General features: G+C 36.0%; 1 protein-coding gene across 1 annotated transcript in view; it reads right to left on the bottom strand.

Annotated features, from left to right (window-relative positions):
* Positions 1 to 1,092: 1,092 nt before the first annotated feature.
* Positions 1,093 to 20,710, bottom strand: part of LOC145293297 (acyl-CoA synthetase short-chain family member 3, mitochondrial-like) — a 127,219-nt gene continuing 107,601 nt past the window's right edge. The window contains exons 14-17 of the mRNA XM_080139927.1: positions 18,982 to 19,104; positions 14,529 to 14,628; positions 9,284 to 9,459; positions 1,093 to 1,337 (exon numbers count right to left, since the gene is read on the bottom strand). Coding sequence (XP_079996053.1) covers positions 1,242 to 1,337; positions 9,284 to 9,459; positions 14,529 to 14,628; positions 18,982 to 19,104 — 495 coding nt within the window. The 3' untranslated portion in view covers positions 1,093 to 1,241. The remainder of the gene's footprint in view (positions 1,338 to 9,283; positions 9,460 to 14,528; positions 14,629 to 18,981; positions 19,105 to 20,710) is intronic.

The raw sequence follows: 20,710 nt of genomic DNA, 5'->3' as shown, positions 1-20,710 counted from the left end.
CAAGTGAAGACAATCATTGGAAATGATCCTTTATAAATAAACTTGAAATTTGGAATTTTAATTTATTATCGAAAATTGTTTTCCAGGGGGGAGGGGGTGTACTCATTAAAAAACCTAATTCAAGAAATGTTCATGCTTTTCATTGTGTTACTGTATTTGTTTTTATTTTTTGTTTTTATTTTTCAAAACTTAAGCAAATTTTGTGATTATCCCCTTTTTGCCTTGAATTGAACTCTTCCAAAAAAATACAAATCAAAGAAATCTAAAATGCAGAAACACTGAAAAACTTAATGAAAATTTTGAAAACTTGATCGATTAACTGACAATAATTTTCAATGAGAAATGTTAAAAAGAAAAGTCCATAGAAATTCCCTCTCTTTTTTTTAGTAGTTGATCCTGATTTTTTTTTTTTTTTATACTTTTTGCAACTGTGATATTTTTATTTTATTTTTTTTCACTTCTTGCCATTTCATATGACATCCCACTTTCCATGTCTTTACTAAAACCTACGGCAAGTTTACATATTCTATATAAGGTCTAATACGAGAGTCGCTCCAAAAGTAAAGCCTCCTATTTTTTTTAACTCAACAAATTGAAGCTGGAAGTTATACCATTAAAACAAGCCCCATTTGTGCTTCTGAATCTATTTTTCTAGTTACAACCATTCTCAATACATTTTTGTCAGTAATTCAATGATGCATCTCTGCTTCTGATACCTATCCATGACAGAGATTGCTTTATTAGTCTCACGTCGTCAATATCTGCAACAGAGAGATGAAACTTTCGCATCATAAATGCATAAAGTCAGTCATCATAACAATGCAATTTGCAATATCCTCTGATTCATTTGGGCAGAATAAAAAAAATAGGAAGCATTACTTTTGGAACGTTCCTTGAATTTAAAACGTTTGGCTCGTTTTTGCATAATATTCCTAACATGAAGAGGCCATAAATGATTTATATTGGATTGAAAGGGGAGTCATGGTCAGAATAAGGTTGAGAAATGCTGATTTTAAATACTAATTCATAAATATACATTGAAAACAAAAAAGCATTTTTTAACTGCTTGCAAATTTATAATCCTTTGTAAACTTTGATTTTATAAACTTTTTATTATATTTATTATACAACTTTTATTATATAAACTCTTCATAAAATAGTTTCTTTTTTCTTCTTTTCTCTCTGTCTTTCTATCCATATTTTTCTAGTTCTAAAAATAAATGAAAATCAAAACAATTAGTTCATGTTGGAATCTGTGCTCCTTCAGCAAGTCCAATCGATTGTAGAGACGTTCGAATGTGGGGATAGACATTAGGATCTTCAATTGTCACAGGAATCTGAAATTAGAAGAAATTATATGTATAGTGATACAATTAAGTCAACAAATAAATTTTCAGTGATAAGACAAACCTCTCTAGATAAAAACAAAACAAACTCTACCCTGTTAAGAGGAGCAAACAATAGAATAAGTTAAGAAGATAAAGTGTAAAGTTACATAGGAATTTTCATTATCAAGTCAATAAAGGTTACAGAAAGAAGAATAAGAGAGAAACCTCTTTAGACCATGGCATTTCAAAGCTAAATGCTTCTAATGAGAAGCATTTAACTTTGAAATGCTCTGACTAAAAAAAGCTTCTCCCTTATTCCTCTTTTTGTATTTTTTGTATATCTATCTATAGAAGCACACAGTTTAAGACTGTAAATTATACTTTACATGAATTTATTGTTCAAAAGGATATTCAAATAAGAAATATTAAAATAAATATTTAATTCTTGATTTTATCTTTAAATAAAATCAAGAAATTTCTACTGTACACTCTTTAACCTTTATCCTCGAGTGACCTCTTGGCCTTGATAAGTGGTGATGTCTATGTAAAAAAAAAATATTAGGTTCGTAAGAATGTCTTTGCAGAATTCTAAATTTTGATTTCAAATGATATATTTTCAGCTAAGTTTTCGTTATAATACCTTTACTTTATATATCATTTTAAAAAGCGTTTTTCGCTCTAATTGTTTAAATTTACAATCATTTTAAAACAATAATGTCTTCTTTTCAGAACGTTAACTACAAGATAGAAAAACAGTAAATTGTCACAATTTTCTTATTTCGATTCAAGCTAGGCCATAAACTTGTGATATCAATGAAGTGTTTGGTCCAGGAACCACTACTGAACAACACAGCACAATGGTGGTTTAAGAAATTTTGTGGCGGCGATGAGTCTTGAAGATAATGAGCATAGTGATTAGCCATCGGATGTCGACAACAATCAATTAAGAGCCTTAATTGAAGCCCATCCATGCACAACTGTTCGAGAACTTGCTTAGACGTAACGTATATGATTTCTAACCACTTGAGAGATTGAAACGACAAAAAACCTTACAAGTTGAACGACAACCGAAAGAAATGTTGTCATGAAATGTCATCTTCCCTTCTTTTACACAGCATAAGAACAACCCGTTTCTCGACAAGGTTGTGACTTATGATGAAAAGTGGGTTCTTTACAACAACCAGTGATGATCAGCTCAATGGTTAGACGCTGACGAAGTTCCGCAACACTTTTTTCCAAAGCCAGACTTACACCAAAAGAAGGTCATAGGTCACGCTAACTGTTCGGTGGTCTGCGACCAGTCTCCTCCATTACAGTTTTTTAATGCAGGCGAAACCGTTACGGCGGAAAAGTACTGTCAACAAATGGATGAAATGCATCAGAAACTTCGACAATAACACCCAGCATTAGTCAACAGAAAAAGCCCAATTCTTCTCCATGACAATGCCCAACTGCACGTTGCTAAAACCAACCCTGTAGAAGTTGAACGAATTGGGCTACGAAACTCTGCTTCACCTGCTATACTCTCCATACCACTCCGTTATCGACTACCACTTTTTCAAGCATCTCAACAACTTCCTGCGTAAGAAATGCTTCAAAAACGTAAGTGATATCAAAAACGCATCAGCAACTTTGTCGTCACCCGAACGCAAGATTTTTACGTTACTGACATTAAATAAACTTGTTTTTGCGTGTGCTGATTCTGATGGGGCTTATTTCGATCAATAAATTATTGTTTGGCCCGAAATATGTTCATCTGAATTTAAAGTTAAAAACCACAAGAACTTTCTTGTCAAACTTGTAAACAAAACTTTGTTTTAATGGACAAAATTTTGTTTACGAGTGTCTGGAAGAGTTAGAAATAAACACAAGTAACCAAGGCTGCTTACTCTAACAGACTTTCATCATTCAAATAAAAGACATTAAAAGGCCATTTAGAAAAAAAAGAAAATGAAAAATGGTACATAGATGATCTGAAATTTTAAATCGACTTTTCTTTTTTTTTTAAGACAGACATAAAAAGGAAAACACAAAGGAAACTCCAGAAAAAAAAGGTTAAACTCAGTTAAAAATAGAAATAACGTTTTAAGAAATTATATAAAGTTAATAATTTTTTATAAAATTAATAGCCCGAAAATTAGGTAAAAACATTAAACCACCAAAAAATGATGCCTTCCATTCCCAGTAAAGATTCAATAATCAAATTGGATAAGGGGACAACATATTTATTAATTTCAATATTACAATGGAAGGGAGACAACTTCATCTGGCGATGATGAAATTGAAACATTTATCATCTCAAAAGCAACAGTATTACTATATAAGGGCAACAACTTTAAAATACTTTATCAACTGAGGAAATATTTTAAACTAAAATGGAATACTGTTGCCACATTTGGGCAGGAGCTGCTTGACATACCCTATCCAGCCTTGATAAATTTCAAAACCGGTTTCGAAACCTAGTAGCTAATGCCTTCTTCTCTTCCTTGCAACCTCTTTCCCCACAGAAGAGATGCTGCAAGCCTGTCACAGCTCTATCATTATTTTCATGACAAGTGCTCGACTGAACTCCAATCAATGGTCACTTTTTGCCAACCTTTCACAAAATACTCAACTAGCTACAACAACTATATACGATTTCCCCCACTTTCTGTCTGTGCCTAAATCTAAACGCAGATTCCATGAACAAAGCTTATTTCTCAGAATAGCCTGCCTGTAGAACACTGTTCTGCTGGCCTGCTTCCCAATTAAATACAACATAAGAAACACTTTTAGTATCCTTTGTTTTTTCCCCCTTTTTCATTGCAACTTATGGCGAACCCGTCTCACAGAAAATACTATCAAGCGTTTCACACGTATATGCTACCATCACACATCCATGTACTCAGTTTAAAAACAAGGTTTTGTCATCACAAAGATTTCATAATAGAAGATTTTTCAAATTTATGTTTAGTTTGTTGAAACATAAAACCATTATTATTTGCTAATTATACTGACACAGCATTGCCCAGGATCTATTATGTTCAAAATTGTCTCTTGATTTGGTTCGCTATTTATCTAAATTGGCTTTGGCAGACATCAATCAGGGGTGAATCAAGGGTTTGTGCAGGACCCTACCATTATAAATGTTTAGTGTCTGAAAGTGCGCTAGAAGAGGGTGGATCAGAGACTAATCATCTTTGATTGGGTTTGTGTGGTGAACGAAAATATGATGTTGAAAGACCCGAGACTCAAAAAAACTCAAAAATTGACATACTGGTTCCTGTCAGATCACCGAAGTTAAGCAACGTTGAGCCTGATCATTACTAAAATGAGTGACCAATTTGGGAATTCCAGGTGCTGTATGCAGGAGGACGGCGACACCTTCCTGCAAAAGTTTCAAAAAACTTAACGGCGGATAATGAGGATATGCATGTGACTGGGGATCACTTTTGACTTTCGTACTCCCATGGAACTTCCTCCAATGGAGGAAGCCGGTTGAACCCAAATAAGGTTAGCAGCATTTAACCGCCCCCCCCTCCCGAAAACTCTCCTGTGATCCATATGGAGATATCACCGACGAGACCTTTCAGCGCTCAAATATGGTGTGTATGTTTGAGCTACCATCATCGTTATTCATGGAATGAGCATGCAAGTACTTCCTTTAAACTCCTCGGCCTAAAGTTCACAGGGAACATGAACTGGAATCGAAACATTGAGAGCATTGCCAAGGCTGCTGCAAAGAAGGTGGGCTCTCTCTACCGTGCTAGAAAACTACTTACGCCTGAAAGTATCCTGTACCTCTATAAGGCCACTATTCACCCATGTATGGAGTATTGTTTTTTTTTTTTTTTTTATTACATTTTCACCCCAAACAAGGCAAATTGCCACTTTGGTGTAGGGGCTACTATCAGGGGCAACAACTACTGGGGTACTATGTAGGGATTTGGGCAGCAAGATGTCAGTTCATGTTACACTTTAACTTCTGCATGTCAGTATTGTTGGGGAAGCAGAGACCTGGAATGGAATTCCAGAGTCTAGCGGTTCTGGGGAAGAAACTATTGGAGTAAAAAGATCTTTTACATCTAGGGATCTCTACAGTGTGGGGGTGGGATTTAGCAGCCTGTCGGGTTTGTCGAGGGTGCTCACGTCGTGGGGGCACAAGTGATTGCAGTTCGTCAGAGCATTCACCACTAAAATACTTGTAGAAAAGGCAGAGGGATGCAACATTTCGTCGATGTGACAGAGGCTGAAGCTTAGATGCCAGTTCAGGGCCTATCAGGTTTGCGACTCTTTTTTGAACCTTGTCAAGGAGCGAGAGACTAGTAGCAGATGCACCAGCCCAGATGTGACAGCAATACTCCATACATGGACGAATGGTGGCCTTATAGAGGTACAGGATACTTTCGGGTGTTAGTAGTTGTCTAGCACGGTAGAGAGAGCCCACCTTTCTTGCTGCGGCCCTGGCAATGTCTTCAATGTAATTGTTCTAACTCATGTTTCCTGTGAACATTAGGCCAAGCAGTTTGAAAAATGTACTCTCAGATAAAGAGTCGTTGGCCATTGCTATAAGTGGTAGAGAGGGTTTCTTGCAATTATTGAATGAAACTAGTTTAGTCTTGGCAGCATTGAACGCGACCAACCACTTTTGTCCTCATTCCACCACAGATTGGAGGTAGAGTTCTATCCTTGGACCTCTATTGTTCCTGATATTCATAAATGACCTCCCCGACAAAATTGCCTCTGAGATGGGTATATATGCTGATGACACTACACTCTATGGCAAGCACGACAGGAAGACGAATGAACACATTTCTAAATGTGTTCATTCGTCTTCCTGTCGTGCTTGCCATAGAGTGTAGTGTCATCAGCATATATACCCATCTCAGAGGCAATTTTGTCGGGGAGGTCATTTATGAATATCTGGAACAATAGAGGTCCAAGGATAGAACCCTGGGGCACCCCCGCATTTATATCATATTGTTCAGATGTACGACCGTCAACGACAACCTGGATTTTTCTCTTATCTAAGAAGGATTTAATTATGTTAAGTATTCTACCAGTGATACCGTATGATCTTATTTTCCTGAGGAGACCCTCATGCCATACCCTGTCAAAAGCCTTAGATATATCTAGAGCTACCACTCTTCCCTCCCCCGCTTTGTCCAGTGAATGGTATATACGTTCAGAGATCACAGTTAGGATGTCTGCTGTGGAACGGGCTTGTCTAAATCCATATTGTTTGTCAGTCAGAAGTTTAGCATCTGTAAGATGACGGACTAGAGCATGGTTAATTAAGGTTTCAAATATTTTGGCAAAAAGTGGGAGGAGGCTAATGGGGCGATAATTTGATGGGTCAGTCCTTTCGCCAGAATTCTTGAATACTTGTACAACAGAAGCAGTTTTCCAACAGCCTGGAAAGCAAGCTTCATTAAGGCATTTGTTGTAGAGTTTGGAGAGAACTGGAGCTACTTCGGCTGAGCACTTTTTTAATAGCACAGCTGGGATAAGATCGGGTCCACATGCTTTTGACGTGTCAAGGTTTTTTATGATAGCATGCACCTGAGCAGGGATGGTTTTCAGATCGTCTAACGTGGCGTCTGTCCGCATAGGAAAGTCAGGTAGGGGGTGGTTGGAAGGGTCCAGTGTGGAGTTTGAGGTAAACCGACTGGCAAGCATGTTAGCCTTGTTGGTTGCTGAGGAGACAACCTCGTGATTGTTGGTTAGTGGGGGAATTGTTGATTGCCCATTATTTACTACACTGTTGTAGATTTTCCAGAAGTCTCGAGTTCCTAGTTTTTGTGCTTCGATGCACTTTTTAGTGGTTTCCGTAAATTCTCTCTTAGCTGTTGTTATTTCTTTCTTAACGTTATTTCTAGCTTCTATATACTTCAGTCTGTTTGAACTGGACTTATGTCGGTTAAACCTACGGTATGCATGCTGCTTTTGAGCAATGGCAGTTGCACAAGTCGACGTAAACCATTGGGGAGAGTGGGGCTTACTATAAAATTTCCGCATGGGAACATGCGCTTCAATTGCAGTTTTGAACCAGTCAGTGGTCTCGTTTGCACATTGTTCAGCAGGGAGAGAAAAAATATTTCTCCATGGGGCATCTCTGATTAGTTCCCTCGTTATGCAGTCATCGGGAACTGTGGTCAAAAACAGATCTAGACGTGATGCGTGTTGTTCTTCCTGGTCAGGGAAACGGGTTGAAAACGTAACAATTTGTGATAGGGAGTGAGATATAGTGAAGCTATGAGTTGTGCTGCTCGCTGCATCTGTGTAAGTAGAGAATCCAAGCCAGTTTTTGTGGTGGACATTAAAGTCACCAAATACATGTATTTGTGCGCTAGTGTCAAGGGACAGTGCCGTGTCTATGCTGTCAGAGACTTTGCTTATTATGGTGCAGTCCTGAGTCGAGGGAGAGCGGTAGAGAAAATAAAAGTAGCTAATATGTTGCATGATTAGTCTAAAGCACATAAAGGCTTGATGATCCGTTTCTAGGTTTGTTTCTCTAGTCAAGGGAAGGGTATTACGAATGTAAACTCCAAGTCCGTGCATGTGTCTGTCAGAGTCCTTACAGCAGAGTGGGAGATATCCAGGCATGTTAAAGTGGTTAGAGGGGATGGAGGAGTGTAGGTTAGTCTCACTTAGTGCTAAGATATCCGGGGTATTTGTTAAGAGAAATGCTTCAACATCAGCTAAATTAGTTCTAAGCCCACGGATATTTGTGAATGCGAGCCTCAAGGGAGGAGGCAAGTTGAATTTGTTTGCGCTTGACTAATAGGCAAAGAAGGAGTATGGAAGCTAGGCTATAGACAGAGCCTATCTACTCCTTAAGCAAGTTAGGTTTGCAAACCGGTGAATTTGTTTGAGTCACCAGCTCTAGGAAGGTTGTCATCCAAGACTGAAGAGGCCTCCCTCCCCTTTGGTTTAGTTTCAGAGTTTTCCTTCTCCTAGACGGATGATCTGGGAACACCTACTGGGTCCGTCAACACTGAGAGGGTTTTCTCCGCGCCTAGGTTCTAATCCAGGTATTTCTGCGACCCCGCATGGTTAGTTAGTGTTACTGGGTTAGTTTGTGGGGGTTATATCTCTGCTGATTAGTTACACTCCTCAAAGTGATTTAGGGACATTGCTATTTAATTGTTAATGGGTAAAGGGGGTGAGTGAAGTTCATGCAGTGTAAGCGTCTATGATTGTAAGAAGGCTTGTTAGGGAGGAGATAATGTGGTTTTAGTCTTACCCTTTTTTTTTATTTTATTTATGTTAGCTTAGGTCTAGGATGATGTTACAGTATGAGTAGGTATTAAGAATTGAGCTACGATTTGTTCCCAAACTATTTTAGATGATAGGAGGGTTAAGATGTAAGTGCAATATAGTACGTATAAGACAGCAAGTTTTGAGTCATGCGTAATTAGATGTCACATTTGGGCTGGTGCATCTGCTACTTGTCTCTCGCTCCTGGACAGGCTTCAAAAGAGAGTCTCCAACCTAATAGGTCCTGAACTGTCATCTAAGCTTCAGCCTCTGTCTCACCCACAAAATGTTGCATCCCTCTTCCTGTTCTACAAGTATTTTAACGGTGAATGCTCTGACGAACTGCAAGCATGTTGTGTACTCCCTCGACGTGACTACCCCCCGACAAACCCGACAAGCAACTAAGTCCCACCCCTTCCCAATAGAGATCCCTAGGTGTAAGAAAGCCTTTTATTCCAATAGTTTTTTTCCCCAGAACTGCTAGATTTTGGAACTCCCTTCCGGGATTCTGCTTTCCCAACTGTACTGACATACAGAAGTTCAAGTGTAATGTGAACAAACATCTTGCTAATTATCTCCCTTCATAATGCCCTCGCAAATTATGTTCCCGATAGTAGCCCCCTGCTTCAAAGTGGCACTGTGCCTTGTTTAGGGTGAAAATTGATTAAAAAAAAGAAGAAATTAGAGAGTGAAAAGTTTAAAAAGAAATTCCTCACCTGGAATGGTTTTCCCGCAGCCATGGCAGCAATTGTATTTCTTGCTACTTTTCCAGATCTGGTCTTAGGAAGTCCAGGTACGACAACGGTTTGTCTGAAACATGCAAAAGCGCCAACGTGGTCGCGCACTGTTTTGATGATCTCCGTTATTACTTCATCATTCTCTTTTTTCACGCCTGCAATAACCGTACAAATCGACAAATAATAAAAAGACATACACTATTGCTTTCTTGTAATATCATAAGACTAGGGACACAATATTAAAATTAGAAGGCGTATGAAGAAAAGTAAATAAACAGAAAAAAATTTTTCAATCATCAAAATATGTTGAAATTTTTTGTATTTTAAAAAATTCACATGTTGAATAGATTGCTCTTAAAATCAATTTAGTATTACGTATATAATAGGAAAAAAAAGCACCTTTTAAATGACTAAATAAAGCTAATATACTAGCACGTTTCCAATACTGACTAGCAAAATAGGCAGACATATTATAAATATGCCAGTATGTCAGCTTATTTACTAATTTAAAAAGTACCTTTATTCCAATTTCATATGTAATACTAAATTAATTTTAACCCTAATATATTCAGAATATCATAATGTAAAAAAAAAAAAAAAAAAAAAAAAATCAGTTATTTCATATCTCTATTTTGATACAATTATCACGTCGAGAAACAACGTGATTACAAAGAATAGATTTATATTTTTAGGGGCGACGGATTTTCATGAGATCAGTATTGTTTTGAAGCTCGGTCTCTCAAACAACAAATATAAAAAAATTTGACTAAAAGCATTAATTCCTTCACCCTCAACTGGGCACTTTTCTACAGGGTCGTTTTTTTTCGCCAATATTTTCGAAAGTTATTGCCTCTTTTCGATTGTCTAGCCTTAATTTAAACCTTGGCCACTTCCGGTTTGGCGGCCGATGCAACAGCAAACACATCACATTTTTTTCTTTTTTTGCGATACGGGTTCGAGCCTGCCTGCTACCACTTTCTTTTTTTACTCAACACACACCTCCAAACAGCCGGGCAACACCGGGTACCCAGGCTAGTTTTATTTAAATAATAAAAGCAAGTTATTGATTAAAATAATGTCAAAAAAGGAAATTAACTTTATTTAAATTCATTTAAAAATGAGCACTTTTACATTTAGTTTTTTTTCAGAATTTCTTCTACAGTAGAACCCCAGGATACAGCATTAAAAATTAGTAGCAAAATACATTACAGTATATAATACACATGTATATAATCAAATAATATTATAAATAACACCGTAAGGTGGGGCAAATACCGTAACCAGGGCCAGAAAAATATTGTATTCCACATTGTAACCTGAAAATCCATATCCTAAGGCCACCGTATCCCGGGATTCTACTGTATATTAAAAAATAAAAATAAAGAAAAATCTGTATGATAAGACGAAAATATCATATTCCAAAAAAACACGTAAATTGATCAAGTAGTTTTATTTTTTGATAATAAAATCAAATTTTATAAGTATCTGAGATGTGACTGTCTTGCTCGCCATTTTGAAAAATCAAAAATGTACAAAGGGAGATAACTCAACAATAATTCATACTTACTAGATTTATGTTGTAATGCCTATGAATTCCCATCAATCCCTTAAAAATTATTTTATTTATAAAAATAGAACAAGTGATCAATTTGTGATTTTTGGAATATGACATTTTCGTTTCTTCACGGTGTGCATACATCATTCAAATTTTTGTTTATTTTTTAATATTGGTGGAATTGGGTTTTCAGAAGAATTATTGTTTTTGTTTTTGAAGAGTTCCGCTCAAGACAAGGGACGACAATCACAAAATTTATTGAAGTTTTGTGAAACTTCTTGGAAAATGAAAAAAAAAATACATTAAAGTAACACAGTAACACAATAGAACATATTAATTACTGGAACATTTATTGAATTAAATGAAATTTCTTTCTTTTCTATATTTTTTTTTTTTTTTTTTTTTTTTTAGAAGTGCTGACTATTTTCTATACATTTCAGAATATTCCAAATCGACTGTTATCATTCATTTACAAATTGTGATTAAAAAAATGTTCGCTTTCAAAAAAGAAAAAAAAAAAAGAAAAAATTTTAAAAATAAATCTAAAAATAAATGTTCGTTCAATCTCCAAATATTCCTTTTCATTTCATTAAAAGTTCCAATCTCTCTTCTTTTTTCCAGGCCGTTCAACCAAACCAAATACCATGAATAAATATTTAAAGATATAAAGAACTTTTAAAGCATAAAAACTTTTACCAAAATGATTGACCCAAAAAGGTTGATATGCTGTAAACAAAACACTGAAATCAAGTTCTAAACCGTTTCTTTTACTTGCTAGATCTAAACTCAGCTAAGCAAGAGATATTAGCCTGATTGAGAAACTAGTCTCTTCTACACATTTTTGTGTTTTACTATAGGCATACTAAATTTATGAATTCAATTGCCAGTGTGCTGCTGGCTATGTAGGTCGAACCTCCTTAAATTTGCAGACATGTATTAACCAACATATACCGGCAGAAATTTGACTGGGCAAGCCATGTCACTTTCACTCCTCTTCTACCTCAAAATCTGCCATTAGCCAACACCTAATCGAAAATCCAGCTTGTGCTAATGCATATAAAATGAACTTTTTTAGAATCTTACACCGAGCTCATTAACTCAGTTTGTAATAGAAAAGTGAAAATTAGTTACAGTGTGAAAAGTTCTTAGTATGAAAAGGTTCAAATTAGTATAAAAACCTTTTAATTAGTTTTTATATAAAAAAGTTCAAAATACAGAGTTTCTCAAAAAATGTAAAAATGTACTCACACTTCAAATGATAAAATTTTTATTCATGAACATAGAATGAAACAGAATAGCTTTTGTTGCAATGTTTTGGACTTGTAATGGGGTATGATCCCACACAGTCGGACGATTCTTATTTTAAACGATGCTGCTAGGAACTGACGAATCGAATTAATTCACGTTCTGCAACCAACCAGTCAGAAACCAGAATTGCTTCATAAATATTAAACCTTTTCTGGAGCAATTTCACATGGTTTTTTTTCCGTCCCAACACGGTAAGAATATTTTGCTCTGTGGAACTGTCTACTGCAAACAAGTCACCTCTCAAAACTTGTTTAGAACAACGAACCATCGGAAACTGTTCTGTCTACTGCAAACCAGTCACCTCTCAGGACTTGTTTAAAACAACGAACCGTCTGAAACTTTTATGAAACTAAACATGGCTTACACTTAATTTTTATTCATGAACATAGAGTGAAACAGAATAGCTTTGAATGCAGAAAACAAATGCAATTGAAGAATCACGTTAACAAATGTTCAAAGTGATGACAATTTTTGTCCAGACAATGCTGATATTGCAACAAAGATGAGAGAGGGTTGCATTCGATCCTGCGCCGTGTGACCATAAATGTAATCCCTAGGTGGCAGTTTGGGCACAAAGACATACAAGTAAGATGTCTACCAACCCTAAGTCTCAGTGGCTACACTTTAACTTCGTCTAGTGATGTACCTCTCAAAATGTAACCTGACACTCACTGGTCACTGGAATTTACCACTATGATGCCCAGAATGTACAAAACGCACACGACCCTAAATCTGTGTGGCAGTACCTGTAATACGTTGACTGGCCAACTGTTTTATATATTATTCCTTAATTGGAATTCATTTTTGAGATGAGAATTATATATATTAATTTATTTTTATTTCGGACTATTAGTCTCATCTTTATTAGTTGTTGTTTTTCATCTTATATTGGTTTGTTTATTCACAACGTTTCGGCCAACTATTCCTCTGGCCCTGGTCAGGTGGTAACCGCGACGGATAGGAACTTTGAATCTCCTAACTGCATTCTCAGCCATTACTGCCATCCGTAGTTGTTGTCGTCTCACCACATTTTTGGCCAAGTAAACCTCTGGCACGCTTTGGTGACGAAGGCCAGAGGAAGTTGGCCGAAACGTTGTGAACCAATAAAAAGATCCAAAAACAACAACTAATAAAGATGAGACTAATAGTCCGAAATAAAAATAAATGGCCACCTGTTGTCTGACATTGTGGTTGAGTTCCTTCTTCATAGATGCTCTGTTGATATGCCGCTTCTTTCAAGCTGCTGTGTGGATATCAGGTTTCAGGGTAGACCTGGAATCAACTGCGTTATGCGCAAATGCAACAATTAATGAAAACTCCGAGATGATTTTCTTATCAGCAAAAATAATTATTTGCATAAAATAATTGCATGTATACTTAATGCAAGAAAAGTTAAATGATTTAGATTTTCTCTTGGATTTAAGAAGAACAAACTAATGTTTTTGGATGCAGGATTTTCAACTTGATTTTTGTTGCAAGGTCCAAGACAAAGTTTATGTTTGTTTGTCTACTCGGTTGGTCATGAGAAAAGTTTCCCTTTCCACTTTGCTCTTTTGAGGCTCTTGAACTGGTGGAACTCAAAACCGACGTGTGCTGTTTCTAAGCCAGCAGGCGAAGTCTCTCCTTTCTTCTAAAACAGTTTTAATGAACTCGGCTAATTTTGCGCTATTTCTCGGAGATTAGCATTTCCTCCCCTTTTCTTTTCTTTCCCCTTTCTTTCTTTCCCTCTTCCCAAGTCCCTCTCTCTCTCTCTCTCTCTCTCTCTCTCTCTCTCTCTCTCTCTTCTGAAAGCTCTTTTTGTTTTCTTTCTTTTTCTTAACAAAGAAAATTGGTTATCGGCTAAACCATTTCCCCCCAACCCCAATTCAACGAAACAAAACGTGTCAATCTTTTTCTGCTTTTTAATTTCTTTTTATTATCGAAACTAAACCAACGAAGAAAAACAAAACTTGTTTAAAATTCTTTTTCAACATAAGACATATGACTAATTGCTGAGATTTCGACAGAGGTTAGTCCGATTTTCTGTCACTAACTGGCAGTTCTACTTTATTGAGAGATTCATGTTTTCTGATATGCAGAAATTTGTGACATCCGGAATTCAGAACCAGTGTCAATGACACCTGCTTCGCTGTGGTTGCTTAGCAAGGTAGCTTGGTGTCGCCAGGCATCAGAAACAGTTAAAGTGTAAGTACATTTTTTAAGACACTCTACTTTTTTTAAGACACTCTACACTTTAAAGGGTGTAAATTAGTTACTTGTTAAGAAGGTTCGGGTTCGGGTTATTGTGTTAAAGGGAGGAGCGCAAATTAGTTATAGGAAAATGGATATACATTGTTATTGAACTTAAATTGATTTCATTACCTGATTTTAGCACACAAAGACCCAAAGGTACCTGACCTTTGAGTTTGTCTGGAACTCCAATGACCACTGCTTCAGCAACATCACTTATTTGCATTATGGCCTACAAAAATAATGCAAATCAAACAAATGGTTATTTAAAAGATTTATTTATCTAATGAAAACACACGATATATAATTATTAAGTTTATGTCGCGTTCAAGTCGTGTTGGAACCGTATAGAAGTCTCAGCCTCAAAATTAAATTGTTTAATTTATATTTTTTTTACGCAGTCTTTCCAATCATAGGATAATATGGCTAAATTTTAAAAATTTATATTCTTTTTATTATCAAGTTTAAGGATATCTTAGAATTATGAACATATTATATCAGCTAGAAGTCTCTCTCTTTCTCTCTCTCTCTCTCTCTCTCACTCGCTTTCTCTCTCTCTCTCTCACACACACACACACACACACACACACACATAAAACATACACATAGAAAGGTACATTATTATTTTCCTTTTTTTAAATTGTAGATTTTACAACTGGATTCAGTTTCCTTTATAAATTTAATGTAAATTGATCACCCACTTTATGACCATTACTGAAATAAACAATTTAACTAAATTTAAAAAATATATATTCTTTTTATTATTAAGTTTAAGGATATCTTAGAATTATGAACATATTATGGGGCAAGTATATCAGCTAGGAGTCTCTCTCTCTCTCTCTCTTACACACACACACACACACACACACACACACACACACACACACACACAAAACATACACATAGAAAGGTACATTATTATTTTTACTATTTCACATTTTTCTTTTTTTTTATGATCTAGTATATAAAACTTTATAGGAATGTATATACATTTGTTCTCTTTATAGAAATTCAACGATTGACTCCTGATGAGTTTGTTAATGAAAGGGGCCCCTAGAGTCTTCCCGACCTTATTTAAAGCGTTTATAAGTTTTGTACTGTAAAAAACTTATCAATATACTTATGAAGGAGAGTGTAACTCGTCCATAGGTTCCCTTGACATATTGCTAACAAAGACACCATCTAGTTACCTTACGTTAATATACCGCAAATCCACATTTAAGGGACTGCATACACGCTGGGATTCATTTTGCCCTAAAAATGTAAGATCAATTTAATTTGAATCCTAACACATGATTTGTTCAAAATCAAAATTGGATGAGGAATTTAAAATGATTACTGATACCCTATCCAAGAATGGATACCATTTTTATGCAAAGAAAAATAACTGAGTTTTCTGAAACTAAAAGTCAAACAGTGATATATCTACATTTACCGTGGTTGGGGACAGTAAGTGAGAAATTCGCCAAACAAACCAGCTCAACGGTTCAAAAATGTTATTTTGCTTCAAATATACGCATTGTGTTCTCTACGAAAACCTTAATGCATCCTCTCAAAAAGATGTTCTACCCCCCCCCCCCCGATTATAATAATAATGTCATTTACAATTTTAAGTGTAGTTGCGGTGCGAACTATGTGGGTCGAACAAATTGCATGGAAGAGTCCACCAGCACGTACCTATCAAAATCAGAAATGGGACATACCGAGCAACAGACGTAATTGCCAACACATACGGGTCTTCAATCACTGACAATCTCATTAAAAACTCATCATGTGTAGGGAACTTAAGGACAAACTCATTTTCAATTCTGAGTCGTGCTCACTCAACATTCCATTTAAACATCTTGGAGACTATTCACGTTCGGTTGAGGAGGTCTTCTCTCTGTAAACAGAGGGAATGTCTCCTAGGTTTAAGTGTGATTAGTCTCTAGGATCTTTAAAAAATATCAGAACGTTGTTTTATCTTAATCGCTTCTCTGTTTTTTTCTTTTTTTTTTTTTTTTTTTCACCCGTGAACAGAACTCAACATAACTTTATTTTAATAATGCACATAATTTTTATTTTTCCTTTTTAAATCCCTCGATACAGCTTTGAAAAAGTGAGGACGAAATCTGTCATCTGACTCCCCGTTTTATTTTTCTTTCCTATTTTCCCCCACTTTTTTTTAAACATGTTTTACTTTTAATCATAAACAATAAATGTCTTCGCTTCATGATTGCAATATATATTTCGAGTCATCGACATACAGTCCTGTTTCGTTGTATCACAACTCATCAGCACCTCTCTCAAGCGAGGATTGAACCTAGAACCATCGCGTTGATAGTCAGCAGTTCTACCGATCGACCTATGGTAGTGGTGCCTGCAAATAACCTCGCCAAGTGTCTATTTTAAACAAATATCCGTCCACCACTTTTTATAGTGCTCAAACCGCTTATTTATAAACAAACAGCAAGCCTCGCATTTTTCAGCCAATTATATATATATATATATATATATATATATATATATATATATATATATATATATATATATATATAGTATGTTTATTTATATAAAGCAAATAGAGCAAGTAGTTAATAAAAAATGTTAAAAAATACTTTGAAAAGAATTAAAACATATTTAATTTGAAAAGGAAACACTAAATAAGTGGATAGTCCTTAATCCGCGGAGTTTCGAAGAAATACTTTCCTTCTTTATATATATATATATATATATATATATACACACACACATGATAATGGCTGTATTGTTGTAGTTTCCTAGACGCAAATCCACTGAAACTCGGGTGTTCATCAAAAAGTGCCCAATGACAAGCAAAGCGTTATTAAAGTATATTTATACAAATATTATTGGCTACATATGTGCATACATGTTTTAGCTGCGCCTCATTTAGAGAAACAGCTTCATCAGACTTAGGCTTTACCGTTTTTAAACCAGACTTAAATTTAGTTTAGGATCTAAGTTTGATTCTAAAACAAGATAAGGCCTGATGAAAGTGTCTCTTTAAATGAGGTGCAGTAGAAAAAACATGTATGCACATATGTAGCCATTAATATTTATATAAATAAACATACTATTTAAATATATATATATATATATACACACACATACACAGCATTCTTTCATTTAAACAGAAGGTGTTAAAGACAACAGAGACGTTTGATTAGACCTTTTTTATTTTTTCGATTTTTCTGATGATCTTTTTAGTGTGTAGATCGAAAGAATTTCTATGAGTGTAGTTCGAAATTGGTTACGTTGATGCTTTTCGTCTTTCCAAGAAGACATCATCAGGAGGGCTGTGTGAATATTATTTGTGAGATGGGCTGGAACGTTTTCTCTACACACTAAAAAGATCGTCAGATAAATCGAAAAAAATAAACAAGGTCTCATCAAACAAAAGCTCTCTATTGTCTTTAACAACGTACATTAATATATATATATATATATATATATATATATATATATATATATATATATATATATATATATATATACAGTTGAACGACAAAATTATCGCCATAGGAAAGACGACATGATTCCATTTGATGAAAATTGATTTTCTTTTTCTTTTTTTTGCAGACAATGCACTAGTTGGCTAGTTGTGTACAAATCCCAAGGCCAATAGGCACTTTTAAAAAATTTTTTTTTTATTACATTTTCACCCCAAACAAGGCAAATTGCCACTTTGGTGTAGGGGGCTACTATCAGGGGCAACAACTACTGGGGTACTATGTAGGGATTTGGGCAGCAAGATGTCGGTTCACGTTACACTTGAACTTCTGCACGTCAGTACTGTTGGGGAAGCAGGGACCTGGAATGGAATTCTAGAGCCTAGCGGTTCTGGGGAAGAAACTATTGGAGTAAAAAGATCTTTTACATCTAGGGATCTCTACAGTGTGGGGGTGGGATTTAGCAGCCTGTCGGGTTTGTCGAGGGTGCTCACGTCGTGGGGGCACAAGTGATTGCAGTTCGTCAGAGCATTCACCACTAAAATACTTGTAGAAAAGGCAGAGGGATGCAACATTTCGTCGATGTGACAGAGGCTGAAGCTTAGATGCCAGTTCAGGGCCTATCAGGTTTGCGACTCTCTTTTTAACCTTGTCAAGGAGCGAGAGACTAGTAGCAGATGCACCAGCCCAGATGTGACAGCAATACTCCATACATGGGCGAATGGTGGCCTTATAGAGGTACAGGATACTTTCGGGTGTTAGTAGTTTTCTAGCACAGAAGAGAGAGCCCACCTTTCTTGCAGCGGCCCTGGCAATGCCTTCAATGTAATTGTTCCAACTCATGTTTCCTGTGAACGTTAGGCCAAGGAGTTTGAAAGATGTACTCTCAGATAAAGAGTCGTTGACCATTGCTATAGGTGGTAGAGAGGGTTTCTTGTAATTATTGAATGAAACTAGTTTAGTCTTGGCAGCTTTCTATCATGTTTGAAAGTGACACAATGTTCAATGAGCGAGATCGGAGATGCGCCGCTGTACAACTCATGCTCTCTATCGATCCAAGTTATGACAACAGAACCTTTTTTTTTTTTACGTTTTCGCTTTAACTTTAAAAAAAATAAGATATTAGATGTCTTTACCTCTTCTAAGGCTCCCGTTGAAAATCTGTGTCCCGCCACATTAATGACATCATCGGTTCTGGAAAGCACCGAAACGTAACCTTGTTCATCAAGTAAGCCAGAATCCATACTACTGTAATAGCCCTGTGGAAAGGGGAAGAATAGAAAAGGATGTTTTTTATAATAATCCGTGTTGTGTCCACTTTATACATTTTACTTCAGCTTTTTATGGGCGTTTCCATAGCATATTCTATTTTTTTTTAATAGAAGCAACATATAAAACAAGGAACAAAACGAAAACGTATATATTTTTTAACATAATATACGTACATAAAAAGAACCGTGCGTGTGTGTGAGATCGTTCCCTATGGACTTGAAAACGGTTGGGCCGATTTTTATGAAATTTCGCATGTAAGATCTTCTTGCTAGTATATATATATATATATATATATATATATATATATATATATATATATATATATCAGTGGAGACAATAAGTATTCGATACATGTTGAATATTTTTATATTTTATTATTTCACACATTTGCAAAGAGGGAATCAAAACCAAATAAAACCAATCCAAGGATTTTATCATGGCGAATATAATGTTGTCCAAAAAGTCAACAACAAAAAAAGAACATAAAAATAGACACGATCAAATGGGGAAGACAGTACACTAGGAATTATGCAGACAATTGCATCTTGAACACTTAGACAAATGGCACATCACAAACTGGAAGCAGTACTTTAAAATGAAAGTCACAAAATCCTATAGGACATGGACATACAGATAAACCCATGCAAGCAAGAAAACCGAACATTATAATAATTAACAAGAAGGAAAAGTCCTGCCAGATCGCAAATTTCACCGTTTCAACAGACCACAGAATGAATGTCAAGGAGACAAAGAAACGGATCAAATACACGGAACTGGTTAGAGAGCTCCAAGGTTTATGAAAGATGAAGAAAGTCAAGATAATACCGCTAATAGTAGGAGCACTAGGAACAATCCCAAAAAACTTTGAAAAACATTGGGGAGATTGGAATCAAAGAGATGTTGAGAATATACAATGGATAACAATAATGAAAAGAGCTGAAATATTAAGGAAAATCCTGGAATGCAGAAACTAATGCAAATGAGCATTACGGCACAAACCGGACATATAAAAACTGCTACAGATGTAAAATACAAAGAAACATAATCGAGGAGGATTAAGGAGGATGGAAAGACCAAGGAGAGAAAGCACTAATCGGGCCTTCACTGGATGAGTGCGAAGAAGACTGAGACCTTGGAGAAGCTTAATACATCCTAACTTTCAGTGAAGTATTAATGGTCACTACCAACGAGACATCAAAGATAAATGGCTATTGCGATAATGCAAACTAATTTACGAATGTTATCGAAAGAGTGCACTAGTCAAACCTCCACTGGTTGGGTGCAAGGAGGACTGGGACATTGGAGAGGCTTACTGCCACCCAGGTTCCAATGATGGCTACTGGTCATTACCAACAAAAAGTCAATCGCAAGGGATGGCTGCAATAACGCAAACTCATTTGCAAAGGTTATCAAAAGAGGTAGAGGGGACTGGAAATCAGGGGAGACTTGTTGTCCCTCAGACTCCAAGGAACACTACAGGTTGTTCCCAAAGAGAATTCTTTGATGATGGCCTGTGTGAAAACTCCTAGTGAGTAATAATAATAAGAAGAATGGTAATAGCAGAATATTATTCCTATTCATGAAGGAGTATAG

This window comes from Euprymna scolopes, chromosome 14, assembly GCF_053919585.1.
Source record: "Euprymna scolopes isolate OS-2025 chromosome 14, ASM5391958v1, whole genome shotgun sequence".
Lineage (NCBI taxonomy): Eukaryota > Metazoa > Mollusca > Cephalopoda > Sepiida > Sepiolidae > Euprymna > Euprymna scolopes.
This window is presented reverse-complemented; position numbering and strand designations above follow the sequence as displayed.